At 48.4% G+C, this 23,217-nt stretch overlaps 10 protein-coding genes and 1 non-coding gene across 11 annotated transcripts; 3 read left to right on the top strand and 8 right to left on the bottom strand.

Moving 5' to 3' along the window:
* Window positions 1-138: 138 nt before the first annotated feature.
* On the bottom strand, window positions 139-633 carry TrAtP1_002314 (uncharacterized protein; the record flags this gene model as incomplete). Its single annotated transcript, XM_066111416.1, has 1 exon — window positions 139-633. The coding sequence occupies one exon, from the start codon at window positions 631-633 to the stop codon at window positions 139-141; it is 495 nt and encodes a 164-aa protein (XP_065967490.1).
* An 880-nt stretch (window positions 634-1,513) lies between these two features.
* TrAtP1_002313 (uncharacterized protein) lies at window positions 1,514-3,739 on the bottom strand (the record flags this gene model as incomplete). Its single annotated transcript, XM_066111415.1, has 1 exon — window positions 1,514-3,739. One exon carries the CDS (start codon window positions 3,737-3,739, stop codon window positions 1,514-1,516), a length of 2,226 nt encoding a protein of 741 aa, XP_065967489.1.
* A 3,624-nt stretch (window positions 3,740-7,363) lies between these two features.
* TrAtP1_002312 (uncharacterized protein) lies at window positions 7,364-7,600 on the bottom strand (the record flags this gene model as incomplete). The annotated part of the gene is made up of 1 exon (XM_014085470.2): window positions 7,364-7,600. One exon carries the CDS (start codon window positions 7,598-7,600, stop codon window positions 7,364-7,366), a length of 237 nt encoding a protein of 78 aa, XP_013940945.2.
* Window positions 7,601-10,433: 2,833 nt separating this feature from the next.
* Window positions 10,434-13,021, bottom strand: TrAtP1_002311 (uncharacterized protein; the record flags this gene model as incomplete). Its single annotated transcript, XM_066111414.1, has 4 exons — window positions 10,434-10,733; window positions 11,631-11,813; window positions 12,526-12,722; window positions 12,790-13,021. 4 exons carry the CDS (start codon window positions 13,019-13,021, stop codon window positions 10,434-10,436), a joined length of 912 nt encoding a protein of 303 aa, XP_065967488.1.
* Window positions 13,022-13,237: 216 nt separating this feature from the next.
* Window positions 13,238-13,597, bottom strand: TrAtP1_002310 (uncharacterized protein; the record flags this gene model as incomplete). The annotated part of the gene is made up of 2 exons (XM_066111413.1): window positions 13,238-13,467; window positions 13,540-13,597. 2 exons carry the CDS (start codon window positions 13,595-13,597, stop codon window positions 13,238-13,240), a joined length of 288 nt encoding a protein of 95 aa, XP_065967487.1.
* A 1,071-nt stretch (window positions 13,598-14,668) lies between these two features.
* On the top strand, window positions 14,669-14,975 carry TrAtP1_002309 (uncharacterized protein; the record flags this gene model as incomplete). The annotated part of the gene is made up of 2 exons (XM_066111412.1): window positions 14,669-14,687; window positions 14,791-14,975. The coding sequence occupies 2 exons, from the start codon at window positions 14,669-14,671 to the stop codon at window positions 14,973-14,975; spliced, it is 204 nt and encodes a 67-aa protein (XP_065967486.1).
* A 40-nt stretch (window positions 14,976-15,015) lies between these two features.
* Window positions 15,016-15,498, top strand: TrAtP1_002308 (uncharacterized protein; the record flags this gene model as incomplete). The annotated part of the gene is made up of 4 exons (XM_066111411.1): window positions 15,016-15,056; window positions 15,132-15,227; window positions 15,294-15,337; window positions 15,455-15,498. 4 exons carry the CDS (start codon window positions 15,016-15,018, stop codon window positions 15,496-15,498), a joined length of 225 nt encoding a protein of 74 aa, XP_065967485.1.
* A 1,095-nt stretch (window positions 15,499-16,593) lies between these two features.
* On the bottom strand, window positions 16,594-16,884 carry TrAtP1_002307 (uncharacterized protein; the record flags this gene model as incomplete). Its single annotated transcript, XM_014085472.2, has 1 exon — window positions 16,594-16,884. One exon carries the CDS (start codon window positions 16,882-16,884, stop codon window positions 16,594-16,596), a length of 291 nt encoding a protein of 96 aa, XP_013940947.2.
* A 1,439-nt stretch (window positions 16,885-18,323) lies between these two features.
* TrAtP1_002306 (uncharacterized protein) lies at window positions 18,324-18,592 on the bottom strand (the record flags this gene model as incomplete). Its single annotated transcript, XM_066111410.1, has 2 exons — window positions 18,324-18,476; window positions 18,560-18,592. 2 exons carry the CDS (start codon window positions 18,590-18,592, stop codon window positions 18,324-18,326), a joined length of 186 nt encoding a protein of 61 aa, XP_065967484.1.
* Window positions 18,593-18,739: 147 nt separating this feature from the next.
* Window positions 18,740-19,565, bottom strand: TrAtP1_002305 (uncharacterized protein; the record flags this gene model as incomplete). Its single annotated transcript, XM_066111409.1, has 2 exons — window positions 18,740-19,041; window positions 19,095-19,565. The coding sequence occupies one exon, from the start codon at window positions 19,563-19,565 to the stop codon at window positions 19,116-19,118; it is 450 nt and encodes a 149-aa protein (XP_065967483.1). The 3' UTR covers window positions 18,740-19,041; window positions 19,095-19,115.
* Window positions 19,566-19,868: 303 nt separating this feature from the next.
* TrAtP1_002304 lies at window positions 19,869-19,953 on the top strand. Its single transcript has one exon. It is a non-coding gene; the product is annotated as a tRNA-His (tRNA).
* The last annotated feature ends 3,264 nt before the right edge of the window (window positions 19,954-23,217 follow it).

Here is a 23,217-nt window from a genome sequence, read left to right as displayed (position 1 = left end):
CGAGTTTGAAAAAAGCAATACTTGACGTTTTGATCTACTACAAAGTGACAATAAAATTCCATATTCAATCTGTTTGATTTCATTACTCGTAAAACAAAGGAAATACGCCACAATTGCATGTAATCAACTATTTCAAAGCTAGGCCGCATCGTTTGCAAACAACGCTGCCTCCACAATCCTTTCCAGCTCCATCACGTCTTCCTGCGTCTGGCCTCGTAGCCAATCTTCCGCCTTTTGAACAATGAGTTCCCACACGTCTTTTTCATCCGCCAGCTTCTTTTTCAAATATGCCACGGCGCAAAGAGTGGCCAGCACAACTTGAAGCTGGCTATATTGACCAGGAAGCTCAATATCTGCCAACGCGGCCGATTTTGTCACTCCCACAATTGCTTCCAGCCTCGGGCTCCAATCCCAGTTGCCGATAAAGGTTTGCTCTGAGAAGAGCGTCGACATTGGAGTGTCTCCTGGACCAGACGCCACCTCTGGGGCCTGAGCTTCTTCGTCTGAATAGTCTATCAGGTCTTCTCCCGAGTGGCCTAGGAAGCTGTCAAAGTCAAAGTCTGCTAAAACGTCATCCGACTTTAAGCGTTTGTTAAAATCGACAGCAGCAAGATGAAAAGAGTCTCTCTTCATTGAGCCACCAGGGGGCTTCCAGCAGGACCATTTTGGTACACTGGGCTTAAACCCCCGACTGTAGAACCTCCGGCCGGGTTGTTTGATGCTGAACTTGAAGCCACCGCGGGAGGGTTGCTTGGAATTGAAGTTGGATTTCCTCCCTGTTCCTGGCGAGCCATCAGGAGACGTTTTTTGTTTTGCTGCTCTAACAACATCAACTGCATTTGATAATCTTGATTCGCAAGGTTTGCATCGTGATTGCCAAAGGGCACACTCCCCGTGGGCATACCCGACATTTGTTGTTGTTGTTGCTGCTGCGGCACGTTTGCCACTGGTAGTTGCTGCGCAGATGGCATCCGACCCATTGGGTGCATTATGTTGGGCTGCGATCCCGGAACCGGGCGATATGCAGCCTGCTGAGCAATCAAGGGGTTTGCTTGACGTTGCATGCCCATCAATTGATTCTGGTTCCTCATTGCCTGCAGTTGAGCCTGTGCCTGTGCCTGTGCTTGTGCCATGGCTTGTGGACTCATTGCGTTTGGATTACCTGCAGGGGGCGCTTGCCGTTGCTGCTGTTGCTGCATCATTTGCTGTTGCTGCAGTTTCATTATCATTTGCTGTCGGGCCACGAATAGATTCTGATCCAATGGTCGTGCTGCGCCCGCCCTTATGACACCCTGGTGGTGTAGGTTCATTGGCGGTGCCCCAGTTGGTTGTGCTAAACCCATCATCATGAAACCCCGTTGTGGGTTCATTGGCGGTGTCGTTGCTGCAAGATTTGCCCCAGCTGGCGTGCTTATCGCAACTGATGCCACACGTTTAAGCTCGTCGTGTGCTGATAACCCCGTATTAGCTGCCTGACTTTGAAGTAGAAATCATCTCACATGTAGCTTACAATCTATCCTCGTCGGCCTAAACCGTGCGCTGGCTGCAGTGTTCCGACGTCGAACATCTGTGCCGCCAGATCTAGTGTCCACCCCCCTTCCGTGGTGGTTGCTCCGTGATCATCTATAATCACAATCTCTTCGCTCTCATCAGCCTTGTCTTGGTCGTCTTGAACCGCAACAAACGAGCACCACTTGCCGCTGACTTGGTACTGCGTGCCCAGCCGTACGGCTTCTCTCTCGACCATGTCGCTGAATTGGCCGTCGTATCGCTTTTGTAGGAGTTGTCCTTTTTCATCCTTGGCGTGGAAAATCCAGCCTCGCCCGTCTTCAAGCTCTCTCGTTGCCTTGCGAGCCGCCAGCTGATGTATGGTGGTGCCTTTCTCCGCCAGAATGGTGATGGGAATTTCCAACGACAGCGGTCCCTGGCTGGAGGTTCCTCTGAGGATGACACTCTTGGGTTGGCGATCCGGTGTCGAGTCGGAGAGCAAGACGTAAACAGTCGTGCGGCTGAATGGGAAAAGAGGCGGAATTTGAAAAGGAGCTTGGAGGTAGCGTGGAACGGCGACAGCTGGCAGACCCATCTTTACCTTGGAAGTACCAGACATTTCCAAATCCTCGTCCTGGACGCTTTGATCAAAGAGTGATATTTCGATTTTGTAACTCCCTGAAGTGTTGATGTCTGCCGACCCAGTAGGAGGCAGCTCCAGCGTCATGGCATCCATGATCTTTTCAATGACCTCAAAGTCGTCGCTGTCCTCTTCTTCTCTCACATCATCATTGCCATACTTGATCTCCAAAGTATAGTCATTGATATGCGGTGTAAGCGCCCCCTTGAGCATTCGCACAAGCATCTTGTCCACTCGTTCGCCATCTGCTACGGCCTGAGCAAAACCGTTACCCGCACGAGCAACTCCCTCAATCAAGGCGTGACTGGCCATTGCTCCCACGCCCAATGCAAAGACTCGAATAGCCCCTTTGCTTTGGGACACATTTGAGTTGATGAGCTGGAACAATGCCTCTTGATTCCAGGTCTCTCCGTCAGTGAGTAAAAAGACTTCGAGATTCATGTCGCGGTAGCGTCGTTTAAATATCTCGGCCATTGGCGCGTGCGCTTCTGTACCGCCAAAGCTGGAGTCAAATGAGCTCACATGGCTAATGGCCACCCTTAGCGAGTTCTCGTCATATTTCTGGGATCTCTCCCACAGAAATGAGTGGTGTGATCCAAAGCTGCAGATGTTAAACTTGACGCCGACAGGCAAAGACTTGAGAAAGACTTTCAAAGCCTCGACGACGTTGGGTATCTTGACACCATCGCCCATGCTGCCGCTTCTGTCGCACAAAAAGACTACTTCGGACATGGACGTCGGCAGATTGAATCTGGGAACAAGCGTCGCCATCAAAGCCCGTTGGTTTGGAATGGTGGGATGCGCTTCAAGGACGGCCACAGGATCACCGAGGCCACTGGCGACAATTTGGATGACAAAATCTTTGTTCAGCTCTGCTGAGCCTTGGGAGAGAGTAGCATACGCCCTCTGCAGAGACGGCGGCTCAGAGGTTGCAGTAGAAAGGGTGCCGATGTTGACAGAAATGGGATGAGATGGAGACTGGACGCTCTTGATGGTCGAGCTGCCAGAGACATCAACATCAACAGTGATACTGATGCGCTCTTCGCCATGTGCAAGATTCACTCCTTGTAGGGTGTGGTGTCCATATCGCGGAGCCACGCTCGTGGGGATGGTGAATCGCAGTCCATCAACTTGAGCATCATGCTTCAGCTCTCCCAAATATGTCACCTCGACTTTGACTTTTTCGCCAGCGGGGATATTGCCCAGTGAAGTAGTAAAGACATCAGAGGCCTCCAAAGACTGCTGGAGCAATCCTGCCGTCTTTCCTTGTGCAACGGCAGCATCAAAGACCTGTTTGGCTTCGTTTCGCTCCTTTACGACGCCCTTGATGACGCGCGAGCCAACGGTGCAGGTGAATGCAACCACTGATACTCCATCATAGAGAGGGAACAAGTAGTTTACATTCTGAAGATGATCGCCGGCAGCCATCTTGGGGCTTTGGAAGGTCTGTGTCAAGACAGTACGCGATGTTGAAGAAACGATGGTAGTGTGAACATCAAGAGAGACAAGAGGGAGCCATTGGCGGAGTCCACTGTGGTCGGTATAGAGTCCACAGGTAGGATGGGGAGCCATCCAAGGATGCTGGGGCTGAGGGTTGAAAGGAGGATACATGTTTGGGGCAGATATGAATAGGTAGACTGTGATGGATGAAATAAGATGCTGAAAAGCAGTAGCAATAGATCTGGGTAGTGATAGCAGCGGAGAAGAGTTGGATGTTGAAAGCTGCAATCGATGGGAGTGAAGAGAAGGAGAGGTGACAAGATAAAGTTAAATGTCCATCAAGGGGCACATATAACGGGAAAAGAAGCAACCAGACGTCCAATCCGCGTGTTCAAGAGAAGAGCCTGAAAGCGGAACAAAGAGTGTTGTGATGATGGATGTTATGACGTCTGGTGGCTGAAGCCAGCGGGGTAGGAAAGTATGAGGCGAGGACCACAACCGACGAGATTGTAGGTCACAAGGACAAGGGGGAAACAAGACAATTTGAGGCAACTCAAGAAGAAATAAGTGAAGATTGGTGAAGAGTGATGAGACTGATGGGATGGAGGAGACGAGAGGGAAACTGAGGCAGGGCAGTCGAGGCTTTAAGTAGTTTTTGCTCGCTCTGGTGATACCATCCGACTCAGACGATTCCACTTAATACAGCCAACCATCTTACACGCTTCTATCTGCATCCAATTGCGACAATGCCTCACAAAGGCGAATCTTTGTTCCGGTGAGGCAGCAAATCTTGGCTGCCGCCTGGATGCGAACCACCAATCACATCGCCGGGGCAGTGAGTCATCTGAGCAATACACTGTGTTGGCATTTCTGGCTGCCTTTTTTATTTCTTCCCTGCATCTGGTTATAATTGAGTTTGTGTTGATGATTCTGCTCTTGGGTGAATCCAGCGGCTCGTACTGTGGCTGAGGATGAAATGACCAATACGCACGCCAATGACGAGACGCGTGTCTTGTGCCATTGGTGCCCTCATATGAACGAGCGGAATGCATGAGAGTTTCCCTCACAAGAATCAGACGATTTATCAGCATTGAGTCATTCATTGTCTTATCTGATGTAGTTATCGGCATTTCTAACAAGTTCATCGCCTCGTTCGATTGCCATCCAGGTAGATTGAGAGGCCAAAGTGAGTTTTTCCAGTAATTCAGCTTAATAAATCCAGGTGGTTCGATCTCATCTCCCAGTGCCTCAAAGCAGCTCACACTATGCCTTCATCCTGCGTGACCAAAGTTACCCCTCTGTACGGCGGCAATTTCCGGATAATCAATGTCAATATTCCAAATTAATACGAGAATATTCATTTACTTCTTCATCAAGCTAGAATAGAGTGCGGGAAATGTATTTTCCTTTCTTTTCCGGCAATTAATCTCCATATGGGTCACGAATCGTGGTGAGATCTAGGGTAGCACCATTTCTGAATATGCATGGCACGCAGAGATACAACAGGCGTGCTTTCAATTATTTGCACAGAAAAAAAAAGGGTGACCTATATTCATTCAAATCTGTAAGCAAAATGAATTTCCTCTCGTTAAAATATGGTGAACACATACACACTTCATAACGGCGAAAGTCTACAACAGACGATGGGGACGAGGGTTTCTAGGTTACACTGCCTAAAAGTCAAACTTACCATTTTCGTTGTGGTCGCCATGAGAACCTTGATATCCAATCTAGATATGTATGGAAATGTCAATTGCGACAGCTTATAGGTTTTATTCCCATACGCTGAAGAGCTCACTAGAAGACCAAAGTGATGAGATGGCAGAGAGTCCAATTCGAAATACAAGTAGGTAACGTTAGCGGGATGCTGATTTCTCACTCATCAACAAATACGCAAATTGGCCTCGATCTGCCGCGCGCTTATCTCTTGGCCATCCCAGCCTTTCTTATAATGAGAGTTTTTAAACGCTTGTCTTTTTCGGCATAAAACACGCTTTTAAAAAAGAAGGCCGACTTTATTTCCTCCCTCCCCAGCGCCCTAAAGGAGAATGGCTAAGGTGCTAGCCATTGCATTTTCTTGTTCATCGCCGCCATTGTAAGGTGATGTGTGGAAGAAATCCATCCACAAAGTCGAAGCTTGGCTGCTATTGTAGGCGTTCAGGATCATGATGGATTATTTCGGTGATTTCACCACACGCCCCGTCGTAAACACATACGACAAAGGCCTCATACGACTTTCCCGATTCACTCTCAGGATTGCCACATTCGACTGGCAGATCTCGAGATAGTTCGTGGGGTTGCCATCCTTGACTTGAAAAGGCCACGTTGTCCCGGCTTGATCATCGCAGGCTTGAGAATTTGCGAGGCCGCTTTCAGAGTGGATTTCGACATTTACGTATGAACTGGCGCTTGCTTTTCCATGTGCCTGGAGCTGCTGATAGATGCAGCGTGCCTGAAATGAGCTTGTTCGTTGAAGGCTTCATAGGGTTGTGTTGGCACCGATAGATGCGAAGAAGGCTTGAAGAAACTCGAAATGTTCAACCCGACCGTGACCCATTTCCCTACCGACAAGTCAGCATGCAACGAATAGGCTAATTGAGAAGCTTCGACATTATTCCAACGTTATTTGGCAGGCGATAGGCATATTTGGCAATACAGCTTTTGCAGTCAGGCTTGCCTTTGCTCTACTCCAGCAGCTGCGGCGCCGTCATCAAATACATGTGCAAATTGAAACCGAGATTACATGTGCCTGAGAAAATAGAGCGAGTGTCAAAACTATGATATAGCCTGATAGATGTCGACAAGTTTGGGACAACACGTGTATTTTGCTGCATGATTCCAGCACGGGATAGGACCAGAATGCGTTTGGACGCGTAAATTTTCACCAGCAACGCAATCGCCCAAGGAACACCAGGCGCCCACGTAGATATTCTTATTAGATATTCGGTTCTGCAGTGGCCTTGAATCAATGAATTCTGACGTTCTCGGCGTCAAAATTGTCAAAAGCCGGTTCGTTGGTCGGCTGGCAATGGAAACAAGCTGCAGAACGTTGAAGGGAACGAAATTGTATCATCAGGTTGGTACTGCTGAGAAGAGCATGTGAGAGTCGAGAAATGATCCCCCCCCTCGCTATAAGCCAGGTTTCTCATGAATATAACTGAGTAACTGAGGCAGCGTTATTGCCTGGTGATCCGTTTGGTCATTTTTCAACAGGGGCGCTGCTTCTTGGGAGCAGACTGGCATTCACTTCCCAGCAACAACTTTCGGTTTGCGCTGTGTTCTGTTCACAAATATGGCTACCCACTGGAAGTATTTTTCTCGGAACGCTTGTTGTTCTTTGTAGCTCCTTGATTCCCTGAGCGCTTCTTCCTGGTTTCACGTATTTGTTCGTCTGTAAGATGAAGAATTGTTCGGACGAAGTGGGGGTTTGGTCCATCAGAGTGCATGGATTGACACTTTTTTTCAAGTAGACTTTCTGCGTGCGCATCCGTGATAACCGAATATCCGTCCTCAACGTTGTCTGCAATAGTCCAACTTCTCTTGTCGATGGAACATTGTTGGCTTGTCGGTTGAGCTGACCACCACACCCAGCTTGCTCCATCCATCCTCAGGATGTCCGACATACAACTTTAACTAGAAGCAACTGTATTTTTTTTGTCGCAGAATTGCGGCAACCGCATTGAATAAGGCAAGACGATTCCTAGAATCCAAAGCAGCAGAAGAAAGAAGAAGGAACGTATCTGTCGGGGGATGCCTACCCAACGATCTCAGAAGAAAGAAAGTCCCTCGAACGGACTACATCCAGTATAATTTTCTCGGCCAACCAAAGATGTTGCTGATGTGGTGCTTCAAGACCTCACATACCTCTTCAGCAGTGGACTGGACACTAGCGGTGGCATTAAGAAACCTGGTCAGATAATCGACATTGATCAAAATGTAGTCGTGGACTTCCACGGAGGCGAGGGAAATGGGACTCATGAAACCCATGCACACCATTTCCCAGGGCCCTGCCACTCTGATGTACTCAGACATGGCTTCGGGTAGTCGGGGAGCAGTCTGTTGACAAGTCAAGTCAGGCAAGTTTTGCAATAGTGTTCAACGCCGCTTGGTCGGCTTCCATGGCGGCATCTCCATCGTCCAGGTACTCCCCTACCTCCTCATAATGTGTGAAAGAGTTTCACCGTTCTCATACATCTTTAAGCCAGCCCAGTGGACTACGGATGTAATACTGGCGCGCGTAACAGCCGAGTGCCATGTTTCTCAGCGGCTGCGGTAAGCAGTAGGGTTTGAGTGTAGCTTCCGTTGTCGCAGTATTTTTTTCTTGGCCAACCAAAGATATTGCTGATACCGTGGTTCTAGACAGGAGACCACGCCAAGAGTCAGCTCCCGCCTTTGGACTTTAGAAGAATTAAGCCTGTTGCACCCTAATAAGACCCAGTACTTGGGCGCGGATATCCCTTGGAGATTCTGGTTCCCTCTCTCATGTCACTTATTCATCGACATGGCATCAATTATGCCTAAAGCCTTCGTCTGGTCTCTCGTCAACCCGCAACGTTCGACGAAGCCGTTCCCATCGGCCTGTTCTGACGACTGATCTAGACTGTGCTCAGGCCTCTAAGCTCCGAGCCCCTCCTATCTCAGGCATGCCGAGAGAAGAAAAAGAACCGGAATAGCCGCGGCAGCCAAACGTCGCTTACGGAGAGCATGGTCGTTCTCGACAATGAGTGAAGAACTGATTCACAAAGATGTATATGCTGACAAGGTACCAAGCGATAAATAAGAATCACCCGCAGTCTTTCATCAATGTTTAACTCTTCGGGGGTGGCCGGTACAAAGCAAGTCTCTTGCTAGCATGGTTTCATTTTCGACAGCAGAATGTGCGTATCCGAGAAGACTTTTCGGTAGATCGGATTCTCTTCAGACCTTTGCTCCCGTCGAGGACATTGTGACTTTGAGATCCACTATCCCAGTATGAAGGCAATTCTAGGCTTATTGCAGGCCCCACGTTTGTTGCCGAAGAGTTCTTCGCCCATAACGGACATCCGGTGCGAAATCGGCTCAACGAAATAATGCAACTCGCAGCAATAATATATTTCAATTCCACGCCACTACCGGGAGCTCTGAATCATCTGCTCTTTCTGGTGCTGCATCATCCATGAGATGGTGTAGTCAAAAGAGAGAGGGCTGTCTTGTTTTCTCTGCGCGGCTGAACGAACGGGTGATGGAGGAAGATGAAGGTTTCGGGGTACTCTGTGGTATCAAACTTCTTAGCCTTGCTAGAACTGGAATAATTTAAGTATGATAGCATATTAGACCAGAAATGTAATTGACGATCAGCGAAGAAGCCTTACTTTGACTCTAACAGAGGCATGACTGCTGTCTGCATTGAGAATAACGATAGCCAGATTGTTGGAGAATGTCTGTCCTGACATCCCCAAGAGGCAGGAGGTCCTCGGTCCTGTATCCTAGATAAAGGATCAAGCCTTATAATCCTACCTCGTGTGTCCCTACATTCTTTACCGTGGAGATCATGTACCGGGATCGGCCTCGTATCTTTGCTCTCTGCATGATCCGTAATACGGCAGCAATTGCCAACAAATCCACGATCGACAAATCCCTTGCAAATGGACCGCTCAGTCTTTGTGGCTGGGTCTGATCGTACAGAAACTTCCGAAATGCGAGCCTGAAGCATACCGAAAAGAGAAAAGAAACGTGAGCCGCCAAAACCTCACACAGAAGGTTTTGAATTCCATCAAGAGCGTGGTTACCTCGTCTTTACCATCGGTGGTGATTTTGCGGAGCATCTTCACCGCCATTATGGCGACGACGCTTGGTGCATTTCGTGAATATTGCGATAACTGCCTTATTTTGACTATTGCATGGTCCTGGCGACTCCAGTATTGACACACTTATTAATACATGCTTTTCAGCATGCTTCATGTTTCTTTCTGTTTATGTCAATGAGCATAAAGACACTAGTCACTAACAGCTCGCAATGCTTTCGCTCTTTCTCATCTGTCATCGTTACAGGATTGACTGTATCATCGCCTCGGTAGTTTCTTTCTAGCTTTTTCAGGTCGTGCTTGATCGTAGTGTTAATTTCTCCCCACACTTGGCACAGTGGAATGATCGTAACGATCGGATTCAATATTTCCAGTTTCTTTCGAGGCATCCGGCCTGATTTCTCTCCGTGATGTTCTTGTTGGGGTTGAACTTTTCGGTCGTTCAAGTTCAGTGCAGGCTAGGATGAGTGAGGTATTTTGGAGGAGAAGTTGTTTCAGGAAGTTAATGGATTTGCGTGCTTAATCCATGCGGTGTGCTGAAATTGGCTCGTCTTCGACGTTGGAAAGGATTTCTCCCGCGAATCACTTGTTGGCATATGGATACCAAATTTGTCGTCAGTGACTTTGTGATCTTTTATAGCTTCGGCCATGTTTGGACCGTCTGTGTAAGGTGTTTGTTTGTGTTAAGCATATCTGACATTCGACATTGCATTTGAAGCAACATGTCTTTGGAGTTGTTTTCAAGTCCATCTTTCCAGCTTCCGAACATAGTGTCGAACCTTTATTTTTGTTTGGGCGCTGTATTTGCTGAAATCTTTCAGCTTTGTTGGCTTTCTAGCTGCTTCCGTGAGTTTGTTTTCGTTGTCTTGGATGATGATCTTGAGTCGGGCGAAGATTTGGAGGAGCTTTGAGTTCTAGACTTCTTCGGCATACTTTGTCATTCCTTTTCGAACCGCCGCAGCCGGATACTTCAGGATCATATCTAGCAGTTTGACTGTCCTTTGAGGTCCATTTATGCTCATGAAGCTTTTCCTTGACTTCCTCCGTCTAGGAAGTAATGCTGGATAAGCCCTGCCTTTTTCTCAGTGGTGGATGAGGATTTTGCTAGTTCTGTCAATGACTTTAAGCTGAGGGAGTGTCATCTTGGATAATTTGGCGTATCCAGGCTCATTATTGTTCGCCAGTGCCTCGAGCGCATCGGCGAAATATCGTTCGACTTGGCTTCGAGTAGTGCACATGGGGGCTTCTTTGATGCAATAAAAACTCTGAAAGGTATTGAAACATTGCCTCTTCTTTGCGTTCCAAGAATGTTCACCAGCAGTATAGGCAAGAGAAGCGTCATCCGGGGGGTTAGAACTAGGGCAATCCAAGAAAGACAGGGCCTATTTTTTATGTCCATATTTCTCTGCAGTTCTGTGCCGCGTATCACAAGATGCCAAGTTTAGCCATCGCCTCAGTGCAGTTAGTCAGAACGGAAATTCAAGAGCGATAATCCAGTTCTCGACAGAAGTCTTGGCATGTTCTATCTCAGTTGGCTGTACCACTGAGACCAACTAGTCGAGCACTGCTCTACGAAGACGTTGGAGCAGTTTGAGGCGGGTCTGTTCGCCTCTCTCTGTGGTAGTAGCATTCTCCCGGATGCTCTCCACGAAGCTATCGCCTTCTGTCTATATGATAGTATCGCTTGGGTTTTGTCAGAAGCCGCGGAGTTGAAGAAGCCAATATGGGATAGAGCCTGTGATACTGCAATGCTTACACACACCGCCGCCACTTCAAATTCGGCATCTTTCAGCCTTGTCGGGTACAGAGACAATGATATGGACCTTCACCAAGCCTGTTACCTGCTGGACGACATCCTCATTCGTCAAATTCAACATGGAACAATATCAACATCTCACCTCCGCTTTAACCTAGGTCCTTATTGTCAGCGTGCGGCAACGTATAGAAGCTGTTACAATAGGCAACATGCAAAGACGATTCTTATTCCCTAACCATCTAAGCCAAGACTAACTCCTCGCCCAGACATTCCGTTCAGAACCATAAGAAGATTTCTAGTCTAATATACCGCGCTCCATAACACATGTCCGTGGACAATTATTAAAAGCATCACCACGTCGCATTCAACCTCTCCTCCTCATATGGCAAGGCGTTCGCCGCGAACTTGAAAACCAGGATATTCAACGTAGATACCAGCAGAAGCACCTCCCCAAACATAGCAGTATAACAATCGTAAGCCCAACAACCATTGACAGGAGCCGCGTCTTCAGGATGGCCAATACCTCGCCCACCAACCCCATGACACCGCCCAGGCCAGTTTCTTCCTTTGCTCGGGGCCCGACATGCCTTGTGACAGTTTGTTCGCCCTCATAACCGACTAGCCAGGCGCGCAAATCACCCAATCCCGCCTTCTTTCGACAGTGGCTCGCCAGCATGCCGTACTGCTCCCATGTAGGAATGTTCCACTAACCAGCAGATCAGCAGTTACGTGGATGGCCATCAGCGAACACCGGCTGTTGTGTAAATCTCGCCGTGGTTCCGAAAGTACTCGTCCCAGTGGTCTGCCCAGTCGGGCTCGTAGCCGGGTCGGGCCCTGTTTATTTTGGGCTGGCCGGGCCTCAATAGACCCCCTGCCAATGACCTTGTATTCCGTGTCTTTGTGCTTTAGTTTGGCTGAGGCCTCAATAGACCCCCCGCCATCCAGCTCCATTTTCGACGTGTTATGGTGATGTTGCTGCCAATAATCTTGTATTCCGTGCCTTTGTGGTTCGGTTTGGCTGGGCCTCAACAGACCCCCCGCCAGACAGCAACACCATGCTCCAGCTCCATTTGCGCCGCGGAATAGTGATATTGCTTCCGAGAATTCTCAATCATAGACGAGGTACCCAATCCCGAGACGGTGAGGCTAGTATCATTGATGATGGATGCGTGTGGGTATGTGATAGAGGGAAGCGAATATTGGAGGTGTTCTGCTGCTGAGAAAGGGTCTCTGCCTAGCCAGCTGGGGCCTCAATAAACCTTCCGCCGACCACCCACCACATCATACTCCAGCTTCATTTTCGCCGCGTTATAGTAATGTTGCTTCCAATGATCTTGTAGTCCGTGTCTCTGTGGTTCGGTTCCTGGCCAACCGGCTGAGGCCTCAATAGACCCCCTGCGGGCCAGCCAGCTGCTTACTGGCGACTCTTTGACGTCGGGCAGCGAAGCGCCCGAAGAGGAGTTGCGGCAGATCCTCTCACGAAGCCAGACGGCACAGATGGAGACGATGTTGAGAATGGAGAGCTGGTTGATGGCTCCATCGATTCTCTTCTCAAGCGTGTCTTGGCTGGCTGGGGCCTCAATAGACCCCCCGCCGACGATGGTGACGATGACATCTAGTATGTATCAGACATATGCGACTATGATGGGCGTCTGTCTTGACTGGCTGGGGCCTCAATAGACCCCACGCCACTGCAGTTTCTGTTCGCTGATCTCTCCTCCGCTTGGTCGGCAAAGGGCCGCTTGAACCTGGCTGGGTTGCATTGTGAATCTGCTGAATATGATGGCCCGTGTCCGCGATGAGTAATTCGACATCTCCATCGTCAAGGGGACCAGAGAGTTGGGATTGAAGTGTGGCTGGGGCCTCAATAGACCCCCCGCCACTCTCCTCCGCTTGAGCCTGGCTGGGCTGCATTTTGAATCTGCTGAATATGATGACCCGTGCCCGCGATAGTTAATTCGATATCTCCAGCTTCAAGGGGACCAGAGAGTTGGGATTGAAGGGTTTCGCCTCTTCCAATTGGGCTTTGGCGCTTGCAAGATGAGTTGCGACGGTGACCGAGGGGAAGTTGTCAGAGCTGCACAGGGTAGTAGAAGGTGGGTATGACAAGTTGACGTATATGTTTGTTGTCTACGGCAGAGGTGATGGAAGATGTGAGCGTCTCGAAGTCGAAGATGGCTGGGGCCTCAAAAGACCCCCCCGCCACTCTCCTTCGCTTGAGCCTGGCTGGGGCCTCAATAGACCCCCCGCCACTGCATTGTGGATCTTCTGAATATGATGGCCCGTGTCCGCGACGAGTAATTCGATATCTCCAGCGTCAAGGAGACCAGAGAGTTGGGATTGAAGGGTGGCGGCAAAATCTATAGCCATGATCCTGTTAGAAGATGGTCCAAGAGCCATGGTGATGAAGGCTAAGAAGTTGAGCTACTTACCAATGAAAGAGTGGACTTTTCTTATCCTCACAGCGGAGGCAACTCCCTCAGGAGGCATGTTGACGACGAGAAATGAGAGTACAGTTTGGCGGAGGGCGGGATTCGCGCGATAAAAAGCCGCAGGCCAGCCAGCTGGGCCTCAAAAGACCACCCGCTGGACAAGCCTTTGGCTGCGACAGAAAAGAGTTTCGCCGGCCCACAAAGAGAAAACCGAACCGCAGGCCAGCCAGCTGGGCCTCAATAGGCCACCCGCTAAACTGACTGTTGGTTGAAACAGAAAAGTCTGAGACTCGGGACATCTGACGAAAATATCTCCGGGAGCTCCCCGCTCTCCAGGCGTGGCAAGACATCCAACGCGAGCCCGTGAGTTGGGACGTCTGGCTTGTCCGAGGTCACAAGGGGCACGACTTCGCTGTTATAGCCAGAAATTGTTTCGGCTTTCTGTTTGGCTGTGCGAAACGGTGCTGGAAGGAGTAGAGTAGCCTTGTGACGATTTGCCTTTGCAGGGCCGATATATCTTCAAGACAGGCTCATGTGTGTGTGTTGGTTATAAGCCGGTGTATCGCTCTTCGACAACTTCAGAAAGAATGTCGCAGAGGATAGAGTGCGGTATACTCTATATGACTCTATGCACAGTTAGTACGAGCAATAAACGAAAAAAATGCTGCAGATTCTGACTCATAGAGTGCGCTGTCCAGCGATGTCAGACTTCAGGGCTCGGAAACATGAGGATGGTGTCGAAGACGCTCTCAAAGAAGCGGATGCCATTAGAAGACTCTCCGTCTGACATTTTCAAGAAACTTTTGACGACGTGGCAGAAATTCCGGCAAAGTTGATGGAGTGGTGGGAGTGAAGTTTTTTTCAGCAAGGGTTGAGTTTCTGCAGCTGGCGCTGCGAGATGAACAAACAATAAGGTCCAAGTTTGTGCGTGCACATAGGTCTGCACGTGACGGCCTAGGACTCCGGACGATGACTGCATTTGTTGGCCCATGTCGTCCCTATTGCATGGAATGGTTCCAGATGGTATTGTTTTTGCCATGTTGGATTTGGGATGGAGATTTTGGGATGGAGATTTTGGGATGGAGATGGTTTTTATTTACATAGCCTGGCTCTCTCCTACCCATTCAACATGCGGTACAACGGCAGGAGTACGCCAGACAAATCAAGGCAAGCAGCCTCTTCTTTTCTGGAAGCTCCAAGAGATGGATAGCTTGCCCTTGAAGATACTGATACCCATTAATTCAAATCTAGGGAAGCTGCCTTTGATCATACAGGCAGTTGAACACGGCTTTGCGGAATTTATTCAACAACCCAGCAAAACAAATGCGGTTGCGTGGAAGAACAATGGAAAGCAGCATTTCGTCTCCCAGTACAGCTCAGCAAGATTGCCATTGCTCAACTTGTATAGCCATGGGTTCGGCCTTCTGGTCATCTAACGCCGGAGATTGAGTCTTTCACTCTTTGTTTTCGAGAACAATGCCACTGGGTGAATCTACCGAGATTTCTATTATTTCCAGGTCCGTATCATCTGACCTTATCTGCGGCTTGGGCTGGCGAACAATGGAATTAGGCTAATGAATGATGCTATTTAGTGTAATCAGCACGACCTATATCGATCGTTCATCGACTCTTCTGGGCCATTGTACTCTATACCCATCTTCGTCCCCCCTAGGCATCGCGACGACCTCGTTCTTTTGGCAATACGGCCTTAGTGCCTATCCATGAAAGAATCGACAAAACGGTACGGATATCAGGCTGAGCTTCGAGCCAAACCAGAGCTCGGTTTTCAGCGCTGTTGGTACGTACATTGGATACATGGTGCATCGATCCACACACCATAGGGTTTACAAACTGGAATCAAGGGACGCTGTCAAAAACACCCAACGCTGACGGCACTTTTCTTTGGGCAGCACAGGTCTTTCAGGAGCGCGAAGAGGTCCAATTATGGCAAACGCTTGAAGGGTTGGAACCGTTGCCTCCAGAGCTTCATCCACCCTATAACCGAATAATAAGGCATATCTATAATTTGATAGACCCAGAGTACAACCAGCAGTGAACTCTAGCCTGACATGGGTAATTGGCTCACCAGCAGCTGAAGGGTCTCAATCACTTTATCCAAGTCCCGTCTAGAGAGACAGCTTGGTTTATGTAGAGGTGAGATTCGATTACTCCTTGCCTGCCCTTCTTGCTGTTATATGTCTTGATGTTGCGGAAATTGTGACCAGCTGAATAACCTGTCCACTTGAGTAGACCTTCGACTTTGGCGCTGTTCGAGATGGTAACCCTCAACAAGAGCTCGGACGACGTATTCTCCCAAATGAGCCATCTTTACTGCTGTTTTTACCGATTACCAGCAAATAGCCTTGATCCAGTTGAGATTCTTGCTTACTCGCTTGAAACTTTCCACCAAAAGAGATTGAAAAAAGTCATCAGACCGTACGGCTTTTCCCTAATTCTCCGAGAAGGTGTCATCCATTTTGTGCATCAGTCAGACAACTGTTTCCTTGTCAACAATATATTCAAGCAAATCCTAGTCTCCAGCACCGCGTACCAGCCCCATAGAGGTCGCTCAAGCTCTTCTTGCAGACTCTCAGGAGTGATATCTACGGACTTTGCGCCCCAAGATTTCCCATTGGTTGAAATTCGCCGCGCTGCCCTGGTCCGTTCGCTTCGATACCATTCCTACGTCTTCCAAGTAAAGCATCTCACTGACTCGGAATTCCGGACGAATATGAGTGTCTTATGGGACACGAGGATCATCCATGGCTTCTTCCATAGAAGTATTTGCATTGGTCAAAACCTCTCAGTCTGTAACACACCATGCTAGAGAGGGCCATGATAGCTCGAAGCTCGAAGCTTAAAGGGTGAGTCGGCATCTTGATGAATGAATGGACATGATCTGACATGTTGGCAGAGAATCAACTAATTGTTAGAACTAAAGACAATTTCGAAGCACGCACTGCTTTATCCTTTTACGCAAGCACACTATCATCATTGCTTCGTTGCAAGAACAAGATTGGCTCGTCGCCAAATCAAAGCCGAGGACTAAGCAAATCAGCGACACACTATCATGAGATCGTCCAGCGGTGGGTTGGAGTTCGATGAGGTGGGAGCTCTCCAATCTCCCGCGGGTTTGGCGTCCTCAAATACGAGTTTGAGATTCTTGTTGGCAGAAAGCGTCCGTTTGGTTGTCTCGGTTGGGCAGGCTTTTTCTCCTTCCTTGGCATTGCTCGTGAGCTTTTTGCGGGTTTCTGAGGAGAGGTCGCACGCTCTTGAGGGGTCACGAGGACCATTGACTGCGACGTTGGAAGTGGTCCATCGTGAGAGCAGGGCAATTGCTACCATATCATGTCTCAGGCGATGGTCGTCTGGGAGGAAGCAGATCCCGTGCGTGATCTCTACGACATCAAACGTAGGGATGCGCAAAGGAGATCAAAAGGCTTGATTCCTCTAACTACTACTATCTAGAGGCGTTGAGGCCATATAGCGCTCTTCAAGGCTCGACGTCTCCTGCCTCCTGCTTCCCGGGGATGTCGGGGCAGGTGTCCCCCACTAAGCACCGTAACTCACAGGAGAAAAGGACAATCGACAAGAATGCTGATGTACACAGAAAAGAAAGGACCAAAGTGGCAAATCCACACAACACCGACTCTCAGCTTGTTTTGCATCATACTCCGCTCCAATCCAAAGCTTCACAAGCCAGCGACACTCCAACTCACCATTTCTCTTTTGAAGAGACTAGACTATCCACTACGTTGATGATTGACCCAATCCTACGAGAGAGAGCGAACAAAACCACGTCTCAATTATTTGGCCAACATAATGAAGACCTCGGCGTCAATGCCCACTCATCAGATAGCCAGCGTTTTGCCTCAGGCTCGTATGCTAAGACAGCTCAAGTCCAGGATTCATCAATGAGCGCTATCATACAGACGCTCAAGTTTGGCCTAGCAATTATCCGCCTGTTTTTCTGTCTGCTGACTAGCTCTCACCTCTGTACCAATACTGGTCTTCTGAACTTCCATTTGCCAATTCTACCTCTCCAATCAATAATATACCTCTTGAGTCTTTTTCTGCAGGGAATGCCGCCTCGGCTACGTTGGAAGGACTCAGGGTAAAGAGGCTATGGAAGATGAAGGGAGAATGCATTAGTTGCTTGTAGAACACCTCGGGTCTGTGTCAAACGTGAAATCGATGATTTCGTGATGAACCCCTTATGAGGAAAGGTCGGGAGAGCATGAATAATCAACAACTAATTTTCCACTATATGCATTTAACAGCACTAAAATATGTGCTTAATTGGTAGATCAGTGTTTAATTACAATTTCTTTGTGTGTTTCCATTTTGCGGTCCCTATGTATGCTCTCACCACCTTCCAAGCCCGCGTGAAAAGATCTCGAACATGCTCCCACCTCTTCCAACCTCCACGAATTTCTTCACTCTGTTGGCCCAGATTCGAGTTGAATTGGACTCGATATTCCCGGATCACGCGCAGCTGACCTTGTTTGCTGGGGGGGGTGTTTGCCTAGTCCCCAGAAGAAAGAGCTCCATTCGTACCAAATAAATATAATGGCTCCTATATCCTAGCTCAACACATGAATCCCAAACAGTTTTGCTCCTCAGTTGGTCTCCTACCCTGACGAGGATCTCGGACAAGAAACATGGGCTCATCGTATGCCCCGCGCTTGTCCCGATATATTCTTCGTCTTCTCAGGTGATCGGAACTGTAACACTTGTTTAGGAATGGCGCCCACGTTGAACGTAGAGCAATGCTCGTAGTTCTCTCAGAAGAAACGACAGCCAAACGAATCCGAGAACAGGGGAGGGCCGAAGAAGGTGCTGGTGGGCAAGATGCAGATAGTAATGTTGAGATTGGTTTTGAAGTAGCGGAAGTGTATGTCGAAGAAGTTCTTCCAGTATGGCCTTGCAGATATTCGCTATCTTCCAGAAGATTCTTCATCATGTTATCGCGATTGTATCTTTCTGTGCTAGAGTTATGCTTGGCGTGTGCTATGCTCACCTGTCCTCCTGGGTCGTATTGAGGGCCGCCCATGACTTCCCCGATGGTCCCAGCTTCGTATCTACACAATGAGAAGGCTGTGGTTAGTGTAATGATAGAGGGTAAGATAATATGCAATTACAACTCTTGGGAAAGGGGGCTGATACGACCTACCCATATAGGATGCCATAGAAAGAGAGAAGATGTTATTGCGAGAGCTGGAATGCTGTCCTCGAGGGTGCTGGCCCGCTCTAGTGGATTTGTTTGAGCAAGGACGCGCACATACATAAGATAAGACGTAGGCTCAGACTTGCTTGATTCAGAAGTGACGGGTAATGGAGGCAAATGTCTGTGACTACCAGCACCTGCACAAACCGCATTTTGTCGAGGCTTTTAGCTGGAGCCTTGGCTTCGCTGTTGTGTCAGCTTGACGAATTTGTGGCTTGGGCGGCTGCTGAACTGAAAGAGTTTCTGGGCTAATCGGTCGGTGGCATGGAGAGAGCCTACCATTAAAGTCAGAATAGCTTCGTATGGATAGAACGAGAGAAGAACACACCTCCTTATTCATACATAGCCATTAGCTATCGTGACAGTCTCTTCCCTTCCGAGATGAGATCGTGGTTCGCCAGAAGATTAATTCGCTCTTTGATATGTTCTCGTTCTCGTACGGTAGTCTCTGCTTGTAGCAAGGGATTGGAGTGCTGATTCTTGAGCCCGCAGAGGCCTCCATTTCTCTTAACAAATGAACCAGTTCTTCATACCGCAGAGATATCCGAGATTCGTGTAAGCTTTCTCCAGCTAGGATCGGACAGCAATACTGATCGGTAGATTGCGAAGCCCTTTGATCTGCCTGGACGCTGATGGTAGATTCAACGACGCCATGTGCCTGGAATGCCTGACTGTCGTTGAATGCTGTAGAAGGAACATGATCGTCTGCCATTGACGGGGCATTGGTGCTGGCAGGAATTTCTTCGTCGGTTAGGTATAGATGGCTCAGGTTTTGACGATCAACTCCATTGCGTTCCATCGCGGCTGCTCTGTTCTGTAGGTATTTCCTCGCTCTCCGTTGTTCGAACTGACTTCGATCGGCTCTTGCTGGTGATTTGGCAATTGTTTGGATCATCTGAGTCATAATTATTGAACGTGGGTAGATCCCTATACTGTACCAAAGAGCCCCATTGAATCGCGTCTTTCTCAATCCTTCCGTCTTGTAGTCGTCTGCGCCAGGTTGGCTTGAACAAAAGCATTGTCGTCGCCCATCTCGATTTGCAGCAGCGTCTCGTCTGTCTTTGTAATTTTGTGTAGAGCGGCCATGTTCTCATCAGTGCTCGCTATTATGGTCCAACGGTTAAGACATCAGTTTGTGGAATTCCTGCAAACCACTGAAGACCGAGGTTCGACTCCTCGTAATGGCACATCTTTTTGCCTTTTCCCTCTTTTTTTCCTTCCTTTGGCATCCTTCTTCTCTTTATTCTCTTGTAGTTCCGCCCTGTGTTGTTATTCTGCGCTTGAAGATGTATGCGCCTCGCCTAGGCTAGGGAGCTCTTCAGAAGGCAGGTTCCGGGAGCGAGTTGGCGATGGAAGAAAAGATCGGCACTTTTGTGCTTTAATTATGCCTTGCCTAGGCTCCGGTGTGATGGAAGGGCATCTTTTGCAAGCTATCGGTTAGAAGAGGCGCGAAAAAGCGAGACGACTGAAGTAACTGATGCCGCCAAAGGAGGGGAGACTGCGATGGGAGCTTGAACAAAGAAAGCATACATCTCTTGAATACTTGTCGCCTTGACCATTTATTGTTCACCAATTCTGCAGGCGTTGTATTGGCAAATCTTCTTTCAAATCGGAGTACGGGCAGCTTTGCAGCTCCTTGCTCATCTTCTCACCAGGCCATACGCGCACAAGGGATCCAGCCAACGAGGCACCACTATCGAACTTGTACATTTTTATTCTCCATCGTTACCTAGGCTCATATCCGCTCTATTCAAAACACAGCTCCATCCATCTCGACACTACTAAAGCATCGTCCAAGCTATATAACATCGGCGAAAACATTATGTTGACAGAAACCTTGAACCTTGCCCCAACAAACATTATACCGTTACATGAGAATCTTTTTACGAACAAAGAACAAAGAGAGAAGAAGTCATTGATCCAAAGCTAGCCACATGGGGCTGGTATTCAGATAGATCAGATATATCGATCGACTGAGACCAATCATCGACGGTCTATTTTTGTATGTCTTTATATCAGGTTCACAAGCGTCAAGTCTTTGTGTCGGGCCAAGTTCGAAGAGATCAGTGCGCCGTAGTAGAAGAGGGTGATGAAGGTAGCAAGAAAAGTGAATGATTGGGAGAGACGATGATGGCCTTCATCAGGTCAATCTCTTGGGTTGCGCAGCTGGAGGGCTAGGACAAGAGGCAGGTAGGTAAACATTGACCATTTCCTAGAATGAAAGAAGCGGCGTATGGCATGATATTCACATGATGGTCCACACCCTTATGGACAAGGTCGCAGGGGAATGGGATTTCTGTAACGAGGTCACCCCCTTCACCATCACGATCCACCCAGACCGACATATTTCAAACTGGATGCAAGCGAAAGAGGTATGGGACTCTTTGTATTTCATCTGGAAGGTGATGAATGGGAACCTCCAAACATTCCTATACAGAGAGTACAACCGGTCATGTTCCTAAGTCGATTATTGTCTAAGGCAGAAGAGAGATATAAACCAACGGAGCTGGAAATGGCATGCCTTGTGTGGGCAAGCCGTAAACTCAGAACAATGATCCAATCTTGCACCACACCGGTAAAAATCCTCACGGATCACGCAGCCAGCAATAAAGGGTATAGTAGATCATACGACAATGTCTACATCTGACATAGTAAAAGCGAATCAACGACTGATGGCAGCTTCAATACATCCAAGCCAATTTAAATTGGATACTCATCACATTCCCGGCAAAACAAATATAGTCCCAGACGCATTGTCCAGACTTTCTACAACAGACAAACAAGACATTCGGGAAACAGATAACGAATTAGATGACGTATAGAAAGAAGACGTATGGTATACAACAACTTCAATGGGAATGAAGAATTCAGAAAGAAATTGGAAAAAGGATACCAAATGGATCAACACTATGCCAAAATCCTCGCAATAATTGACACAAATGAACAAAGAAAAATTTATTGGCAGGCCGTAGTCTTCGTACACGATGGTGGTAGCCTGAAGAACGGACGCCGGTGCTTGTTGGAGGAGATCGAGTAACTGGATCCGCGTCGACTAGATATGATCAAAGTTAGATCTATGGGTGCGTACAGATGATTTGCAAGAGATCACTCACCTTCTCTGTCGCTTCAGCAGAGGACTCTGATCGCGCAGTCTCGGTTGTAGCAGTCGCATCCATTTGCTGGCGGGGCACGGCCGAAGCCCGACGAAGCAGCAGAAGTAGCCCATGCTATAGATGGAGAGCTGGATAACCCAGAGGAAATTTGTAGAAGTGTTTCGATAAATCCCAATAGGCAGATTTGATCCCAGAATTCCCGGATGTCCAGCAGATGATGAGCAAATTGGGGCAGTTTGTGTAAAAATAGACAAAAGATCAAGAGTTCATTGCGAAGTGGATTGCGCAAATGAACTAGAGGAAATCGGACCAATCTCTGAATGGCCACAGGATGAGGATAAGGAGGACGTTCACAGAGAACCAGATAATAAAGACCCAGATCCAGAATTTCTGGACCCAATTGTCGTTTCCACCGCCATCGATGGCTTCACAGCAGGGTCGGAGGCCCAGCGTCACAGGCAGCTATTCCACCTCATGACGCCTATCGAGGATTCAGTACACGTTCAAAGAAATGACCAAATGGATATTATTTGCCAATGACTTACCGAGCAACGGCCCGACTCTGGCGATGACTCTGGCCGGGTGAATCTTCCGGCATCACAGGCGGCTCTTCCACCTCATGACACCTACGAGGCTTTAACACATGTACAAAGAAATCACCAAATGCATGAATTCTCCCAAGAGAAAATGGCTTACCGAAAGACTCAACCCGGCCAGGTCACCGACTTGCTCTGCTTCCAGCTGAATGTCGGATGAAGAAGAAAGGATGAAAGGAAAACAAAAGTGGCTGCCTACAGAGACTAATTCTATTATGCACCCGTAACCAGGGCAGCACTTTACAGTTACGCCACAGGAGACTTTTGGTAAGCGCTGTAGAGAACAGACAGCGGGGAGGAGCACCTTGAACACAGGGCGTAGCCCACTATATCAGAGCACTGAAGCGTGTTCTATGCGCTGATAGCGTACTATAGAAACTGATTTAGGCTGCTAGATCCACTGGAATGCAGGTAAAGGGCTAGAAACCTGGGTGATTGACTGCAATCTTGCAGACAGGGATTCTACGTAGACCAAAATGCTCTGCTTGGGCCAAAATGATGTACAGAATATCCATTTTTGAATGATTTATAAAGCCGCATGAGGATTCACGAGGGGCATGGCGACATGCTGCGGTGAGCAAAATGCAGAGAATTGCGTAGATACAGATCCAACGGCGAGATGCGACTATAAATGGGACAACAATTTAAGGAGATGTCATGGTATTCAGCACTTGATTATCTGGATTTGAAATAGAATTGGGAAGAAACTCGGATACTGCAGTAATATTTTTCCATCGCGTCA

This window comes from Trichoderma atroviride, chromosome 1 (genome assembly GCF_020647795.1).
Source record: "Trichoderma atroviride chromosome 1, complete sequence".
In the NCBI taxonomy this organism is placed as follows: Eukaryota; Fungi; Ascomycota; class Sordariomycetes; order Hypocreales; family Hypocreaceae; genus Trichoderma; species Trichoderma atroviride.
Note: the sequence above shows the minus strand (reverse complement) of the source record. Positions and strands in the feature narration are given on the sequence as shown.